We start from the raw sequence: 17,491 nt of genomic DNA on the forward strand, positions 1-17,491 counted from the left end.
ATTGGCTTTGACACAGGGCTTGGTCATTGCAGCATCCCGACAAGACTGACTCTCTTCAAAGCATTAACAGTGCTTAAAAGTACTGATGATTTTTATCTGTCCTGAGTCTTTTGGCACTAAAGACATTTTTCTCTGAGTATCTAGTTTTGAACATAAGGGCCTATTCTCTGCTTTGTACTGGTAGTCTGACAGCCTCACATTGTGGCACCCTTAGGCACACAGATCCCTTATGCCAAGCCTTTAATAAGTAAAAACTGCTCCAGTCACTTAACTTTGCAGGTAGATACTTAGTTGACATGTTAGTTATCCATACCCTTGTTTGTGCAAATGGGATGAAATTCAGGGGACTTACAGATAATGATGCCGAGCTGTAGCATTGCTTAGGCATGATATCACCATAGAGGGATCCATAAACTGACTTCTCTGTTTGGCAGTTTTTCGTCTAAGTAAGTCCCTTTGTAAACTAATTATACGGCTGCAGCTTATACAGCTTGTAAGTAAACAATCGCCAGATTTCTTTTTTTGTCAGTTACAGATCTTGAAACTTAACTGTAGATGTTGCAAAATTAATCACAGGGGTCAGAGAGTCTATAAACTGTTCTGCACTGTTAAGTAATAATGTAATCAATTTCTAATCCCTCTTTCCTTCTTTAAATATAAGCTTTAATTTTAGGGCTTTCATTTTTAGCATTTGCAAGTACCAGAAAAAAAAAAAAAAACCACTAAATAAAACCAGCCACAATTAATCCGTTGGAAAATGTAAGCATAAACTCCAGCTGAGAGTCTCCAAATGAAATATTTATGTGTACTAGATGTCTTGCATCAGGAGGTGGTTCTCCTGATGTTATCAGAAGTCAGCCCTTCGCTCTGTGTGTCTGGTCCAACAGCTTTATCCCCAGCAGTACGAGGGCTTGCTTCAAACACCCTGCTTTCTTGTCAACAGGGTTGATGCGCTGTATTAAAACAAGCGTTTGCCACAATAGTTGTTCACAAGCAGAGGTTTTAGCTCTACAAGCATAGCCTGTGAGATTCGCTATCAACATAATCATTATTTACCTGAGGCTCTTGCAGTAAATTGAATCTACTTGGTCTTTCCTCAGGGTAAAAAGAAGCTGTCTTTCTTTTATCTTTCCTCTCACAGGGAACGCAGCACCCTCCTCAACAGTGGTAGGATCTGGACAAGGTATAAGCCTCATAGCTGTTGTACCATGCTTCAGGTACAGCATTAGCTTATAGCCCAGTTCTTAGCTTAGGACTGACTAGCAGGAACACAGCCTATTAATTGTGTATTATTTTCCTTGTGGTTATATTTTAGCTGCACAGTTGTATACATAATGCTGTGTCTCCCTTAGCTGAGACTGGTCTTATATAATCTGACTGGTCAAAGCTGCTTCCTTGGAGATGCCCTGGTATCAATAACTCATGTCTATAAGGAAATAAAGGAAGTCAGTCTTCCTATATGGTGTGAAAGAAATGAGGCATCTGAAGATTTGGAAAAGTCTTGTGACATAACCTGGAGATCTATATATACTATCTTTTTACGTTAACAGACTCTGCAACAGGTAGGTGCCTAATAATATAATTAATAAAAAATTTTAAAAAACCCAATATCATTAAAATTTTCTGGCAGAAGCCTAACATGGTTTTTCTTTTTAAAAAATAAATTAAATAGAGGGTAAAAGCCAAAAGCAGTGTTTCATATGCACACCACAAAATCTGTATCAGGCTGGTCTATATAACCATACCAACCTGTTAATATATTCTTTTTGTCCTTTGTCTTTGTGGAAACTCCATTTTTGTAACTTAATGGAGATGGTGCTTTTCTCATTTATTATTATTCTGAGTCTGACTTGTGTAGGTACTTCTATATATGAATGCAATATAGCCAGGTTTTTTTCTTTTCTCTCTCTTCTTCTTTTTTTTTTTTTTTTTTTGTATCCTATGGTCCACTTTGTGGACCACAAAAATTTCTAGTTTGTGACTCAAACTGTACTTTAAATACAGCTGAGAGACATTATGTGATCAACAGTATTAATTAAGATTACATTAATACTCAGTTTTGGTTTAACTACAAGGATGTATTTTTTTTTAATCACTCAATTTGTTCCGCAAAGTATGAAATTGGAGCTGATATTTATATTTTAATAGAATGGTGGTTGGGACATATGACAACAAAGCTATTCCAAATGCCAGTATTAATATACCAATCCTCTCATCTCCTTCGCCATCTCCCCTCAAGCCCCCAGACAATCAAGTTAGGGGATCCAATTCAAAAGCTAATTGATTTAAATAGACGTCTGCAAAAAATATATACTGTATTATAACAAGGTTATAAAGTATTGTTTTTATTCACTTACACAACTATTTAAAGAACAGTGCTTCTAAAGAGAGAGGCAATGAGTGGGGCAACAAATTGGTTTTAAGTCATTGGCTGTTATTCTGCTTTTTAGTCAATAAATAGTTTTCTAATTGTGAGGAAAGCACTTTGCCTATCTTTGCCATCTTAAATGAGAAATCTAACATTTAGATAGCTATCTATCTACAGTTATCTACTATAATCTTTGTAGGGACCTCAGCGTTTACAGAAGGCAATTTATTCCACCTATTTCCTTCTGTTATATAGGGACTGCAGATAACTAACTTTCCACCCTAAAATAAGATTAAATTAATTCCATCTTACCAGATATTGAGAGATATGCAGAATGGCTCTCATCAGATCTTTGCTCTCTGTGAGGTCTGTTATACAAGATTATTGCCTGTTCACAAGGATCCTAAATATCCTTTCAAAGGCTTTGATTCTTTTTTGTTTCTGCTGATCAAAGTATCTTTAGTAGCTTCTCTTTATGTACTGGCAATCAAAAGGACAGCAAATACACTCTGTAACCTCTGTTTTATTTCCTGAGACCACAGGAAATGAAACCACTTAGACATGCATAATTTTTGCCATACACATTGAATATAAAAGAGGATTTTTTAAAATACTTGTTTGTTCCTAATGATAATATCACTGTTTTGATGAAAAGTTCATTGAAATGAAAAACAATCACTGAATTCTTTGCATATTTTATTTTTCTTTTTGATTTCCAACTCACACACATCTGGCATATTTTACATCTTTGCAATAAAACATGGTTACAATAGCTTAAGGAATTTATATATCCAAAATATTTCACCATGATCTCAAGATGAAATGAACTTGTCTTCCAGATGTTCAATATTCTCCCAATTCTAAGCTACAAACTCAAGATATTGCTTACAGACTGGTGATGAATAACTTAATCATTACGTTGATCCCCATGATTTCTGAATCTTATAAATACAAACAACAATGAAGAAGGAAATTCAGTGCTAAACTTACTAATACAAGGTGGATAACAAATAAGTAATCACATCAATAAATAATGATATGTTTCTGGTGCAAAGTGCCAATACAAAGAATCCATTATCTTTTTAAATAAATGACTGCAAGTGAGTGTAAATTCTGAGAAAATTACATTCCTGTTACATGCCTCATAGCCCTACCGACACAATATGTACATCTATGACAATACAGTCACCAAATATACAAAGAAGAAACATGAATTAAAGTGTATATACCCCTGGGTGTGTAATTTGATCAGTACAATGTGCAGAAAATTATTCTGATAGTTATCAGTACAGTATTGTAAAATATGAAGTGCCTTAGTCTGAGAATGTGGCTTCAGGTGAGATTTTCAGAAGAATCAAAAAGAATAACCTCAGTCACCTTTGCAATGAAGCTAAGGCTGATAAATAAACCAAGCTGCTCAGAGGAAAAATAAGGGAAAAAAAATATTTTAGGCTCTCTCCCACAATGGTTTCTATGCCAAATGTTAACAATCCAGAAGTATAGCACTTTCTATGCATTGGGAGTCATTAAGCATTACAGAGCATTAAACTGAACTTCCCCTCTTTGCTCCCTTTTTACTAGTCTTTGAATTTAAAAGGGAGGAATTTATTCTCTACTGTATAAAGTATAAATATGGCAAATGATGGCTTTTCATCCAAATGCTTCATGAGCAGAATTCCACTTCAAAGGGGTAACGTTTAGATTCAAAAAGTGAAAAACATGTTTTGGTGAAAATGTCAATATTACTGTTTGCACCCAAATTCAACCCTTTACTACAAGCTGTACCCTTAGACAGATCTCCAGTTTGATTTGTGTGAATGCACCTGTTCCTCCAAGACATCAGGTTTAAAGTACATGCAAGTTGTAATTCCACAATAAAATTAAGAAACAGTTTTGTTCTTTATACAAGGTTTTACTTTTACAAAAGTATCCCTTTAAAGTTAAGATGTGCATCTGATGTACAAAGTATCAAACGTATTTTTTTTCTCAGCTTGAAAAGAGGCTGGAGATGGGATGCATGTTAGGTTCATAGCCTAAACATTGAAACAACTGGACACAAGGTTCCTCAGAATTTTCAAAAGTCTCTTGTGGCGCATCCTACTACCTTTTCTCAATAAACAAAGATATATGAAATAATTACCAAAACATCTCCTAATTCATATAATTTACATGATATAAGCTTGCTTTTCAGCAGCTGGTGTTCAGTTGTGAAAAAACACACAAAGTAAAATGGTTGCTGACTACAATGTACAGCTATTGCTGGGTGTAATGGAATGTACAACGGAGGTCAATGCAGACGTGTTTTTCCACCAGAGACTACACCTTTCATTGCAGCACTTGTGCTCTCAGCTTTACCTGGGCTGTCAGTTCTTCTTTCCACTTCAGTATCTGTTCTGATGTTCATAATGCCACCGGTTAAAATCTATATTAAAGGCTACGATGCTGCCAGATGCCATGCCAGTAATCAGAGTTCTGAAGAAGACAGAAGAGGTGGTCCTCAGATACATGTAACTGTTTACTTAACTGTTAACTCTCTTTTACCTTCTCAAACTGTGGGTTACATTAAACAGTAAAAAAGCTAAAATGAGACACTTTTTGCAATGCTGTATGAAAATTAAGCTTATAGGTGGGATTGAGTTTGTGATGGAGACACAAAATTTAGGTGTCTACATAGAAGCTAAATGCCCACGATGGAGATCAAGAGCTCCATTCAGTTTCCCATAGGTGAAAACACGGTGCCATCTGAGATACTCTTGGGTGTCCTGCCTTCCCTCCAGCTGCCTTTCTAGAATGGCTTGGTGTTAACTAGGTCTGTTGTCCTACGTGCCATTTCCGTACATACCTCAGATACTTCAAGGCATCTCAAACAGTACCAGCTGGCTAAAGGTGGGCAACCAAGTCAACCTCCTGAGTGTAGCCTACAGACCAGCTCCTTACAGGTCACCAGGAATATAATTTAGGGATAGCTAAATTGTTCTCTGGACTCCACAGGCAGGACTGAGTAAATCCACTGATTATTCTGCCAGCTTATTCCCTTAGTGCGCATGCAGAAATCTTTGTGGAAACACCTGCCTTTAGATGTTTTAGAATTCAATTCGGTTGCCTAGTTATAGGCACCTGGTGTCATTTGAGATGCACCAGGATATGTGACACGTACACTGGTTGGCAGCTCTGAACCAGACCTATGGAGAGTTCTGCCCTCTGGACTGGCAGCTGGGCTTAGGTGGGTTATCCAGAAGCCTCTCAAATGTAATCGGATGCCTCTGTGAAGACAGCTCAGTTGATCCCTTAATCATGAGCTAATCACAACTTGGTGACCTTAAATAGCTTCATATTGAAATATACCCCTACATTTATGTAGTTCTGGTGGAAATAGTTGAGATGATTTTACAACTATCATATGCCCTCTACTTCTGGTAGGTGAATTCTAAAATTGGATTAGGTATCTATCACCACTTATATCAAACCATACAAAATCCATTCTCTGCTTAATTATGCAGCTAAAGCCAAGCAGGTACTTAAAGTACTTTGCTCAGCTGGGGCCTCACAGCCTAGTATTAAAACCAGGGATATAGAAATTAGGCTAGCAGAATCTTTTCATAGTGTAAACAAATCTCTTCAAACACAGCACAGTACTGTATGCATTAAATGGCAAAGTTCTAGAAGCAAATAGGCCTCTTCCAGTAAGTTAGTTTTGATTAGACTAAGTTTGAGACAGAAATCTTGTTTCACGTCATCTACTCATATATGAATAAATTTGGTGGGTATTTGACTTATAAGTGTTTTTGCTGCTTTACCAAACAGGTACATAGCATAGCAAGTGTAAGAAAAATAAACTGACATGAATGCTCTGTGATTTTTTTAACATCCTATGTATTTTTTGCATCTTGAGTTTATATATCAATAAAAAATGTAAGACTGATGAATGATGTAAAGAGCAAATCCACTCATAACTCTGCATAAATGCAACATGAAGGTTTACATTATAATCACTTTAAAATAGAAGACTGAGGGATCTGGTTTGTATAGCTTTTACATTTACATTGCATATTCTAGTGCTATAGTATTACAGAAATCACTGCAAATATCTAGGCATGTACACAGCATCTCCTTTGCTCAGAGAAGGTCAAAAGAAAGGACTACACTTATTCCTGGCAGATAGATCTACTGAGAGTATTACACATTATGATCTTTATGCCACTTGAAGAAGTTCTCAAACAATACATGGTTGAAAATCAGAAATGTACCACAAACTTTTGTACTTTTTTCTTAAGTGTTTTTTAATAGGCACTACTGTGGTCTGATACAGCTTGGCTGTGCTTATTTTCTTAAGTTAATGTAATTTTACTATTATTTTCCTAGTTGAGGATCTGGCTTACTGACTTCAATGCTGTAACACCTCATCTTAATGTATTAACAGACTTAGGATCAGACAAAATGTCGAGTCATATAAATCAACAAGGTAACAACCAGGATCACAGTTTTGCATCATACCCTTCATATGAGTACACACCAGGAACTCACACCATAAAGTTAACACAGATCTATACTTCATGCATTTTTTTACATTTATATAAAAATATTAATGACAAACTCACCTCTGATCATGAGACAGATCCATAGCTCTAATGCCAGCATCACAGCCAGGGTAAATATAGAGCTGCTTGAAGTCACAAGCCTGCCATACTTCCACTACCCCATTGTCTCCCCCTGTCACCAGGTTCTGCCCATCACTGCTCAGGAGGATGGCCTTCAGAAGAGTAAGACAAAACCATGCACACATTTAGCATTTAGGGAAACCAATCAATATTACTACAGTTTCATCAACTGAACAAAGACTCCTACTCCTCCTTCTACCCCCCCAAAAACTATTTAGGATCTATGAATTTTAAATAAAATTCTTATGTGACTTTAAAATTATACGGAATTATAGCTCCCATGTGAACCAAAAAGCTCTTTAACTATATTTGCCAAGACTTGAATTCAGAAAACATTTCTGCGTTTGTCCTACAATACTCAATGTCATCACTAACACCTAAAGCAGAGCTGGGATCTGCATTCCTTATGCTGTTTTAAGTGCTAGTGACAGAGCAGAGCCCTGAAGGCATGAATTCTTGTCTTGGCTAATAAACGAAGAATGGACTTATTTCAGAGTATTTTGTTTTAAAGACATATTTCCCACTGATATGTAATTCCAAACGAAAATTCCAGGAATTGTGTTGGATCATAATTTTTTCTTATTTATTCTGAAAAAACGCAAGTGCACTTTTGCATTTGGAGATGGAGATAAGAGCATTTGTATTTGAATATGACTTAAGCAGGAGATGGCAATTTTACATGTGTGATTTCCTTTAAATGACAATGCAGATAAATTCAATTTATTTTAATACATAAAAGCGAGACACAACAAATGGTTGTTTGCATTTAGATTTACCCTGGTTGAATCATTGATCTCCATCTGAGCTAAGAGTTTGCCATTAATGCTGAAATTGCTGAACCGTCCTCGTTCATAGTAGATGATGCAGTGACCTTCACTAGATACTGAAATTAAGCGAGGATACAAGCAGTTTTCTGTTCCTTCCAGGGCTCTCAGCAAATCTCCAGTAATTGTGTGTACCAGACAAGGACCTTCTGCATATGAAAAGATAATATATAATACATTTGTTGCTTATATGAACTATATACACTATGCAAAGAGAAAATGTATACTATACATTTATATCATACTAATTCTGCATAGATATAAAAAGATGCAAACCTTGCATAAAGAATTTAAAATACACAACAGAAAAGAAAATGCAAGAGCTAGCGCATGAAGAAAGCAGATACATTTCTGAAAGTGATAGTTTATTATTGACTTGACTACTGGTAATTATCATTAGTCTATCATCTTTTAAAATATTCTTTCTCTTTCCAAGTATTCAGAGGCCTCAGTCTTACTGCTTTTCTTAAAAAACACAAACTCCCTTTAGCCTGCCCATTCACATTAAACAGATGGGGCCCTATCAGTGCATAGTAGGAGCAATTGCCAGAGGGCATATAATCGTATCACTGCATATTTCTCCTATAGTCAGTGGCAGTTCCTGTAGGTCCTCTCCCCCAGTGAATGCAATACATACATAGATTTCAGTCCTGACTTGTTTTAACAGGGAACGTCACCAGACAGCCAACAGAGTAACTGTGATATCTGGACTATAAGAACTTTCAGGAGAACATACTACAAATGCTTTTACTCCAGATGAATTTCAATATGATATTTTAATGTCTTTTCATTATTGGTAATGAAAGAAAAACTCAACTGTGAAGTCTACAGTGTATATTTTTAGATGCAACACCATTCCATTTCCATTTTAAGATCTATGTGAAAATCTTTTTTGAAAGTGGGATCGGTATTCCTAAGAAAAGGAGTCTCCTCTGTGATAAGTGTAATATGTCATGCTAAATACTAAACATTTTCTTTTATGAATCATGGGATACTCCTGGACAGCAGAGTAATCATTTCCTCATACAACTGGCTTATGACCCTGAAAGCAAATTTGTACTGGCAGACCCAGCCACCTTATGTTAAGCTTTTCTAACTGCTCTGAAATTCACATAGCAGCATAGGTAGAATGAATCGCAGCCCATGTATTTGTGTGTGAGCCCTCTGGTACGTGTTTTCATCCGTGTTTGCAGAAGCCTTATACAGAGAGAGCCCCCAAGCCTGATTGAGTCAATGGGGTACAGCTGCAGTGGAATTAATTTATTTTCTCAAATAGTTGAGTCTTAGCTTTGGAAATACTGAAGTGCCAGAATGTTATGAGAAGTAGATGCCGCTACCCTTGGAATAATTAGCATGTTAGCCTTTTCAAAATAAAAGTATGATACCTTCATATTTAAGCACATTGACAGACTGCTACTACCTTGGCTCAGCACAGACAGCAAAAAAAAAAAGGCACAAAGAAAATCTTCCGATCTAGGATCTAGTGTAAAGACATATAGATTAGCCACTCTTGCTTTGTTGGATAAAAGCGTGCACACATCAACCTGATACACCGGATTTTCTCCGAGGAGCCCTATCTGTGCTGTCTCCCTGCCTCAGTGCACGTTCTCCAGAGGGCTGTGTGTGTCAGCGCAGTGACACAAAGGGCTCCAGAGGGGCAGGCTCTCCTCACCGCCAGGCAGCACGGGCAGCGCTCAGGCAGGAAGGCAGAACAACGCAGCGCTGTGGTGAAATGCAATCAAAGACGCTGGAAAGGACGGAAACTGGATAAGAAGCTTTAAAAGAGGCATACGCTAGGAAACACAAATAAAAAAAGCCATTTTTCTCTCTGTATTTGTATTTGGAATAGGGTGTGCAAAGGAAGAACATAGGTATAGCAACTCAGGAGACAAGAGCTGACAGAATGGGACTCCATTTCTCTGGATGAATTACAGATATACTCTGGATTTCATGTGAAGGTCTTTAGTTCTCCAGCAACCTTTGCCTCTAAAAATATATAAATTACCCAAGTATTACATAATTAGTGAAGTTGAAGAGAGCTGAGTACAAATTCCAGCTCTTTTAATAAGAGGTAGTTTGCAACAATATAGTTTAAAAGCGTAGAGCATTATGGCAGTAAGAGTAAATAAAGCTGCCTTACAAGATAGGAAATAACACCACTGCAAGACAAAACTTTGTGTTCAGCATCACTGTGTTTTTTTTTCATAAATGTCAATTTGGCCTACCACTCTTCCATAGTATGCTGTTACTTGAGTTAATGACTCATTAGCATTTCCTATTAATAATGCCTTTACTCAGAAGTTTCATATTCAGGCTTGAAAATAAATGTTGAGCTCCAAGTCAGTATAAAAGAGGATAACCCAGGAAGCTTAGCTGAGAGCAGAAGAGCAGAACAAACATCACGTCGTTCTTACCCTCAGAAGCAGCAAACTTGTTTAAAAGGAGTACAAGATATCCATGCGGATGGATAAAACAGGCTTCACTGCAGCCAGGAAAGAAAGTAGTTGGATGTGGTTGGAGGAGTGGAAATGGGATAGGAAGAGATGGAAGGAGGAAGAGCCTTAAGGGATGACAAAGTTAAAGTAAAGAAAGGAAAGAATGGAAAGAAGGGAGAACAGATAACATAACACAAAGGAAATACCACTGAAGAAGGGAGAGACAAATAGAAAAGAGAGAAAAAAGCATGCAGTTTGCAAAACTGAGGAAAAAAGTTTAATGAGAGAAGGCAGTCTGTGGGGTGCGAAGTGGACATGGAATTAAGGGGAAAAGGAGAAGCTGGACAGAACAAGTGAAAGACAAAAACGAAGGAGAAACGGAATAAGGAAAGATTAGGCAAACACTCGTTTAAACAAGTGTTTCATTTACATTGATTACTGGAGTTATACAGCAGACTGCTGCAGGTTTGCAAAGGTATTTTGAACATTTATATCAGTAACTTGGATACTCTGAATTCTATAAATAAGTAACAGGGAAAATGTGCGAACAAATGACTAAAAAAATTTTAACAGATGAGGCTGTAAAAAAATCAAATGCAAAGTCCTGTCCTGATTATTCGCAGTACTGCTCACTGAAAAAAAGTCTTCTGGATAAAATGCTGTCCACAGATTCCCAAACAAGCAAACTCACATCAGCTACTCTTCCAGATCTGTGGGGAAAGTAGTGCAGGCTAATGGTTGGAAGGAATGATCAACTTAATTTGTGTCTAAGCCTCCTACGTACAGGTAGTGAGTATTAACATTCAGAGTAAGCAGCTGCCAATTCCAGAGGAATTACAACATATCTTGGTAGAGGAGACTTTGGATAACTGAAGTATACATGGCTTGAGGGAAGACTGAGAAGTACCATTAAGAAAGGCTCTAAAAATGTTAAGACTTAAATCATAAAAAGATTTCTGACCTTTAGCACCACTGATAACAAGTCCCAGCTCTGCACAGACTGATACGCAGACAACTTCATGGTCGTGACCAGTTAGCACAGCCCTAGGAGCTGGATAATCACCTGTTGAAAAAAAAACAAAAACAAAAATACGAAACAACTGATGAGTTCTGAACCAAACTTGCTTTAACAGCAAAAGAACTTTGCTCTAAGTTGTCCTAAATCAGTAAGTATCAAAGGAAGGTACAATCTGCTTACATGTCATTCTTGGGTTTCTGAGAAAAATGCATTCAGGTATCATATCATGCACAGTCTCCAAATCCATTAATTTACACATTAACAAAAAACAAGCTTCTTTGTATTAGAAGTAATGGGTTACATGCTGTTTGCAATGCATGGATGCATGGCTGATAACAATACACAAGGATAACAGGAACGCACTAGGGATCTGCTGTATTATCTAAAAATAACAAAAGTTAAATGTCAGTTATAGAATACAAAATGTGATGGTATTTAAAGCAGCTGTAGTGTAAAGATCCGCTATTGAACATATATGTCTCTAGACTTCTGCTAAGAACAACCTAAAGAATCAGTTGAGGATGTTCCTATATTAATGACCATATTTTGTCTCATTAATTGGGGGTAGGAGGAGAAGAGAAGGGGAACAGTACTGTACTAGAAGGACACTACTGTTGCATAGATATTAATCATTCAGAGTCACACTGAATACTCATAAATTAAAATTATAACTAAAGATGGTTATGGATATATAACAATTTTTATATATCACTGTGGGTATATGTGTCATTTTAATGACATTTTATTTTATTAAAGAGTAGGGTAGACAACTCCTTAGATGTTTAGTTTCTCTATGCAGGAGAAAAATTTATTTTATCATGGATTGTGCATTCAAGTAAATGGGGCATTTCTGGAACATTAGCTGACAAACAGCAACATTTCTATAATTTCTAATAATAACCAATGCTGATATCTTAACAGAAAAACTCCTGTATGCAGTAGAGAATTACTCAGTATTTGATATCACCTTGCCAGGCAAAGAGAAGTTAAACAGTAAGAAGAAATTAACAACTTCTTAGATAACAGAGATTTCATCTGCTTATATTTACGTTGTACAAATGAAATACAGAAAACTGAGGAAATTCGAAAGAACTGGAGCTCTGCCAGTACAGTTCAAATATTTTAAAAGGATAAAAGAAATGACCTAGGGAACTAGAGATGAATTACTGTGACATTAATCCTAGGCAAAATAACAGAATGATTAATCCAGAATTCTGTCAACAAAGAATCAGAGGGAAAAATCTCATTAATGCCAGTCACCATGCTGTCGTGGAATGGAAATCTTGTCAAGCAAGTCAAGAAAGCCTGTTGTCTGTTTTTGACAGGACAACAGGTACAGTTGATAAAGATGGCTGTGTTAAAATGGCCTCCACATATATTTTTCAAGGCATTTGACTTAGTAGTACAACTTTTTGATTTAAAAACTGTGTTATACAGAACCCATTGAGGACCTTGTGGGTGGTTCAGAAACTGATTCAATGACTGACCGTATGATTTTGTTGCAATAGCAGGGTATGATTCTTGACCAAATACTAACCAGTAACATTATCTACAAGATAATATACAATCTTTGCTGGTAAGGTAGGGTAATATTCAGCTGATACAAAGATTCATGGGGAAATGTCTAATGAAGAGAGAAAGTAATTATTATAAAGTTCTCTGCATTGCCTTGTTAATAATAAGAATGCAGCAAAATGCTTTTTATTTGTTTTATTTATTTTGAATGCAGTCAGATGGAAGGTTGCAGTTTCTGGGCAGATAAACACAAACTCTGCTTTTGGAGAGGAGATTCTGTTTTGGGATAGCAGTGAGACAGAGAAGGGTTTATAGAGCCTATAGTCCCTAGAGCTTATAGCAAGTAACTGCCTCAACATAAGATTTCAGTGCAATGCTCTAAAATAGCAGCTAGGAGTAGGGAATTATCTTGACACTGTAAACGAGAAAGATTAAAGTCTTATACCCGTATTTACAAAAAAGAACTCAAAGGAGGGTCATACAACTCATATAGACAGTAGGATAGCAGTGTGCATGATGTTTAAAGTGCTTTCTCTCTTCACTGCATGGGAAGCAGAGCGGTGACTTGACTACCGCATCTGGTGAGTTACAGGTATAAAAGAAGTCCGATGGCTCAGAAATTTATCCTGCAGTTAATGGCACAACTAGATCCAATGGGTGAACGGCTACACACATTTCAACATCACAATAAAATGCAGTTTCCTAACTGGAAAACAGTTAAACACTAAAACAAATTAACAAGGGAACTACTGGAGTATCTAAAGTAAAATAGCACGCATTTCTGAAAAATATGCTTTAGGAACGTAGGCTTGGACAGAATTTTGTGGGTCAGTGAATCTAGTCTTCTACTGTAGAGATTTACACCACAGAAACCATTTAATAAATTAATCAAATTTACAGACCTCAGTTTTGGATTCAGTAGTATAGGGTAGGCCAAATACGCTCTTATCATTACTTTGTACAGGAACATTAACACTTTCCTACCTCTACTGAAAAGAGCTATCCCAATAAATCCTAGCCCAGTCCTTAACCCAGCCTGTAAGAAAAAAGATTTTTTGGGCCTGGAAATTGAAGACATGAATTGAAAACATGGCATTACTGTTAGGGAAGGAGGGATGTTGGAGGAAACAGAGAAAGATGTTATATGTATCTGACTCAAGATTAGCTATATTTTGAGTTTTACATTGTTGTAATTTCCCCTTCAGTATTTCTATTGTGAACCCTATCTCCTCTGATGTTTTTATTTCTCCAATAGCCTAATACAGAAAAAAACCCACACATATTGCAACAAACTTTAGAATTTTCTCATTTTCTTTCTTTTTTTTTTTCTTCTGTGGGTCCTCCTGGAAATTATGGAGAAGGAATAATGCCCAGGGGTTTTCTTGCCTTAAAACGCAGACTGCAGAGGTGCACATGGCAGGGTCATCAGACTACAAGGGAACTAGCAGTACTGAATGATTGAAATGATTAGATGGTTAGAAATTTTAAAAGGGAAAAAAAAATGCAATTTTCAAAAGAACATTTTCCTCACTCTTTTCTAGGAAAATAGTATAACATTATGGAACTGCAAAATGTAAGAATACGAAAAATGAGCATATTTGATGGAGTATTCAATTTACAAAGGTAAATGGTTATAAGAAATAAGTGTCCTGAAATGCAGATCTTCTTTGAGTCCTGTTTTCCAGTAAGTATAAATTAATAATAGAATATCATTATTAGAAGTAAAAGTCAGATGGTAATTGAAAATAGGACTTTTTCCCCTTAGGGCTCAAAGGAAAATGTATTCAATGATATTTTCTACAGGAAAATTTGTGGCATGGGGAAGAGAGCCTTAATCATATTACATTTTATTGCTAAGAACAGAACTTGTGAACTCTAGGAATCATTCAAAATCTAGCAAAATATTCTGTCACTGTCACATCACCACTGACAGATGCAGCCAGAGGTCAAAGGCTGTAGCTCTGAGGGAATTGCAGGTGAAAATATCCTACCTATGAACTGAGATACCATAACTGTAAACTCCCTATAATTTCCCCAAAGGAGCACCTCGGAACAGAATTACTAGAGGGCATGAAAGAAAAAAAAAAAAAACTGTCTTATATTTCCAAACAAACAAGTCCTTCTACAAAGTCTAAAACAAAATATATCCCTTTTCTCTCAAATATATAATGCTTAATATCATTGTAAGGTTTTCCTGCAACAGCTGGCACTCTCATGGTAAGGAAAAAACAAAAAGAAAAAGGATGAACAGTATTCCTGTTTTTCTCATGTTGTCCTTTTTCAGGAGTTATGTACAGATTGCTCGGGGGACACATCTGGGAGTCTTCTGTTTAAAGAAAGGTGAGACCACAAGGCAAATTCCAGTTTCCATTTCATCGCTAGCTTTGATGGAAGCAAGTGCAAGGCTACAGCTGAACTATTTGTTGAAAGTAAAGTATCACATTTACAATACAGAGCCTTTACTATTAACACTTTTTGAAACGATACCTCTCAGAAAACAAAATCTTAGAAACTACTACAGCTTTCACGGAAATGCAAATATAACAGTTTTGTTTAATTTTTACTGTCAGAAAAAAACATGCATGGGATTTGACAAAAAGATCAGGCTACATCCAAAAAGTATGATTTCAAAATAGGAAATAGCCAACCACAATGCCCACAACATGAGGGAGCAATCATTAAAAAAAAAAAAAAAAGATTGCTGACAGCGAAATATTCAAGGTAAATACCACAACATCTCACCTTTGGCAGAACCGGTTTATTTGCTGAGCAATGCGAGTGGCACTGTATATAACTGCAATTCACCAAGGCCGGTGGACTTTTAGATATCTTACAACTACCCAAGCCCCAAAAGGAAGAATATATAAAGGAGAGAGCAGTAAGGATTCCCAGCATCTGTTCCTATTTCTGCCACTAAATTGCTTTGTCCCCAGTGGCTATGCAACAAAACATGTGCACAGAGATCTGTTGGTAAAATGCTAGATATAACTGTATTAGTTCAGATGTACTATTGGCTCTTTTACCTTTGTGCAGCAGTCTTGGGAGAGAGATGTCTTTGCCTACTAGAGCAGAGATGATGGCAGTAGAAGTCACACACTAATTTTCAAAGAGCTTTAGCAATGTCATTCTTGGAGGGTGAGGGGGGGGAGAGCGATTCATGGGAAGTTCTTCAAGTAAGTATCTGCTAAACCACACTCTGGCAGAATAGTGCCAGGATGCCATATTTTAAAAATTAATACCTAAATTGTACAAGTGTGCAATTATTGTTATAACTCTTTAAACACGCAGAGTAGATTGCATGGGTGTAAAAACGCTTCTGCAGGCCTTTAGATAGCCATTCACCTGGTACAGAACACACTGATGACTATTTTTAAATTGCTGCCCTTTCGGGGTTAAACTAGTGCAGGTCAGAGGGTATTAAAATGCAGAGGAATATAAAAGAATACAGTGAATATCCTGAGCTCAAAATAACTACTTTTTTTAGATACAGGCTCACAAAAACTGGGATGTTCACCTAGAAGCAATTTTAAACTGTTTCAAAAAGGAAAGAATAAAAGTGTATTTTTGTGGAATTCTTTGCAGACTTAAACAAAAGTGCAGGTTAATTTGACAAAGCTCCTTTAGGGGAGCATTCATCCTGTCTTTCCTGTATATACAGAATGCACTTACTGGGATAAGAGGAATAGTTAGTACCTCTGAGGACTATGTTATAATGCTAAACAAACTGAGCTTTGGGCCAATAGACACAATATATTTGCGTTGGTCAGTGCAACCCCAGTTAGAAAAATCAGGGTTAACTCTCACACCTCTTGTGACCATCCTCTTGGAAGCTACAATAGGTAATGAGAAATGTCAGGTCCCCAGATCAATGAAATTTCAGGCTCTACGGACAAAACGGGAATAGCATTGATCCTTTTAAAGAACACCAGTCACAGGGTGAATGTAATATATTGCACAGGGAGGCTCGAGAGGATAAGCAGCCAAGTCCAACACACTTACCTGACAAAAAATTCAATCAGCTTTTAGCACAAGCTGCCTACCCTCCTTCTTTTCTTTCATGCAGGAGTCTGATTCCAATTAAAGTGTGCAAATTAATTTTTATCACTTCCAAATTAGTTTCTGAATTTGTGTCTCTTTCAGATGAAAGCATCTGTCCCTTACTCTTCTGCAGTTCTATCATCTACTTAGGTATCTGTTCAAAGACTCTGAGATAATTTTCATTTTCAAAGTCACTTGTTGGAAAGAGACATTCAATAAAGCAATCATAAAATATAAAAATAAAACAACCATAACGATACATGTTGAACTCCAGGGCATATCATGTAGTCTCTTTGCTCCTTTTTATGATGACTAATACAGTTGCTATGTGAGAAGAAATTTGTATACAAATTAGCACTCAGCTAAAACAAATCCCTACATATCATAAGAGGGGGAAAAAAGCAAAATCCAAATCATTAAACTCTGTAACAATATTTTTTCTATTCAACCTCTTAGAATTGCAAAGATTTACATTTGCCAGATCACTTAAAAGAATAACAATCTCTGCTGCTAAATTGCTTATAAGTAAATTACATCATTTTTATGTGCTGTGTCTTCCTAAAAGAAAACAGATTCCTTTCACTGTTCTCTCAACTGCAGCAGATTTTTATAATGTGGTCATCAATTTAATAAGG

General features: G+C 36.6%; 1 protein-coding gene across 4 annotated transcripts in view; it reads right to left on the reverse strand.

Annotated features, from left to right (window-relative positions):
- Nucleotides 1-3,047: 3,047 nt before the first annotated feature.
- The window catches only part of NBEA (neurobeachin), a 533,052-nt gene continuing 518,608 nt past the window's right edge, over nucleotides 3,048-17,491 (reverse strand). For all 4 annotated transcript variants that reach the window (XM_064504927.1, XM_064504930.1, XM_064504928.1 and 1 more), the window contains 4 exons: nucleotides 11,247-11,348; nucleotides 7,803-7,999; nucleotides 6,967-7,118; nucleotides 3,048-4,840 (listed from right to left, as the gene is read on the reverse strand). In XM_064504927.1, the coding sequence (XP_064360997.1) occupies nucleotides 4,750-4,840; nucleotides 6,967-7,118; nucleotides 7,803-7,999; nucleotides 11,247-11,348 (542 nt within the window). In that variant the 3' untranslated portion in view covers nucleotides 3,048-4,749. The remainder of the gene's footprint in view (nucleotides 4,841-6,966; nucleotides 7,119-7,802; nucleotides 8,000-11,246; nucleotides 11,349-17,491) is intronic.

The sequence above is a fragment of the Dromaius novaehollandiae genome, chromosome 1 (assembly GCF_036370855.1).
Source record: "Dromaius novaehollandiae isolate bDroNov1 chromosome 1, bDroNov1.hap1, whole genome shotgun sequence".
NCBI classification, from domain to species: Eukaryota; Metazoa; Chordata; class Aves; order Casuariiformes; family Dromaiidae; genus Dromaius; species Dromaius novaehollandiae.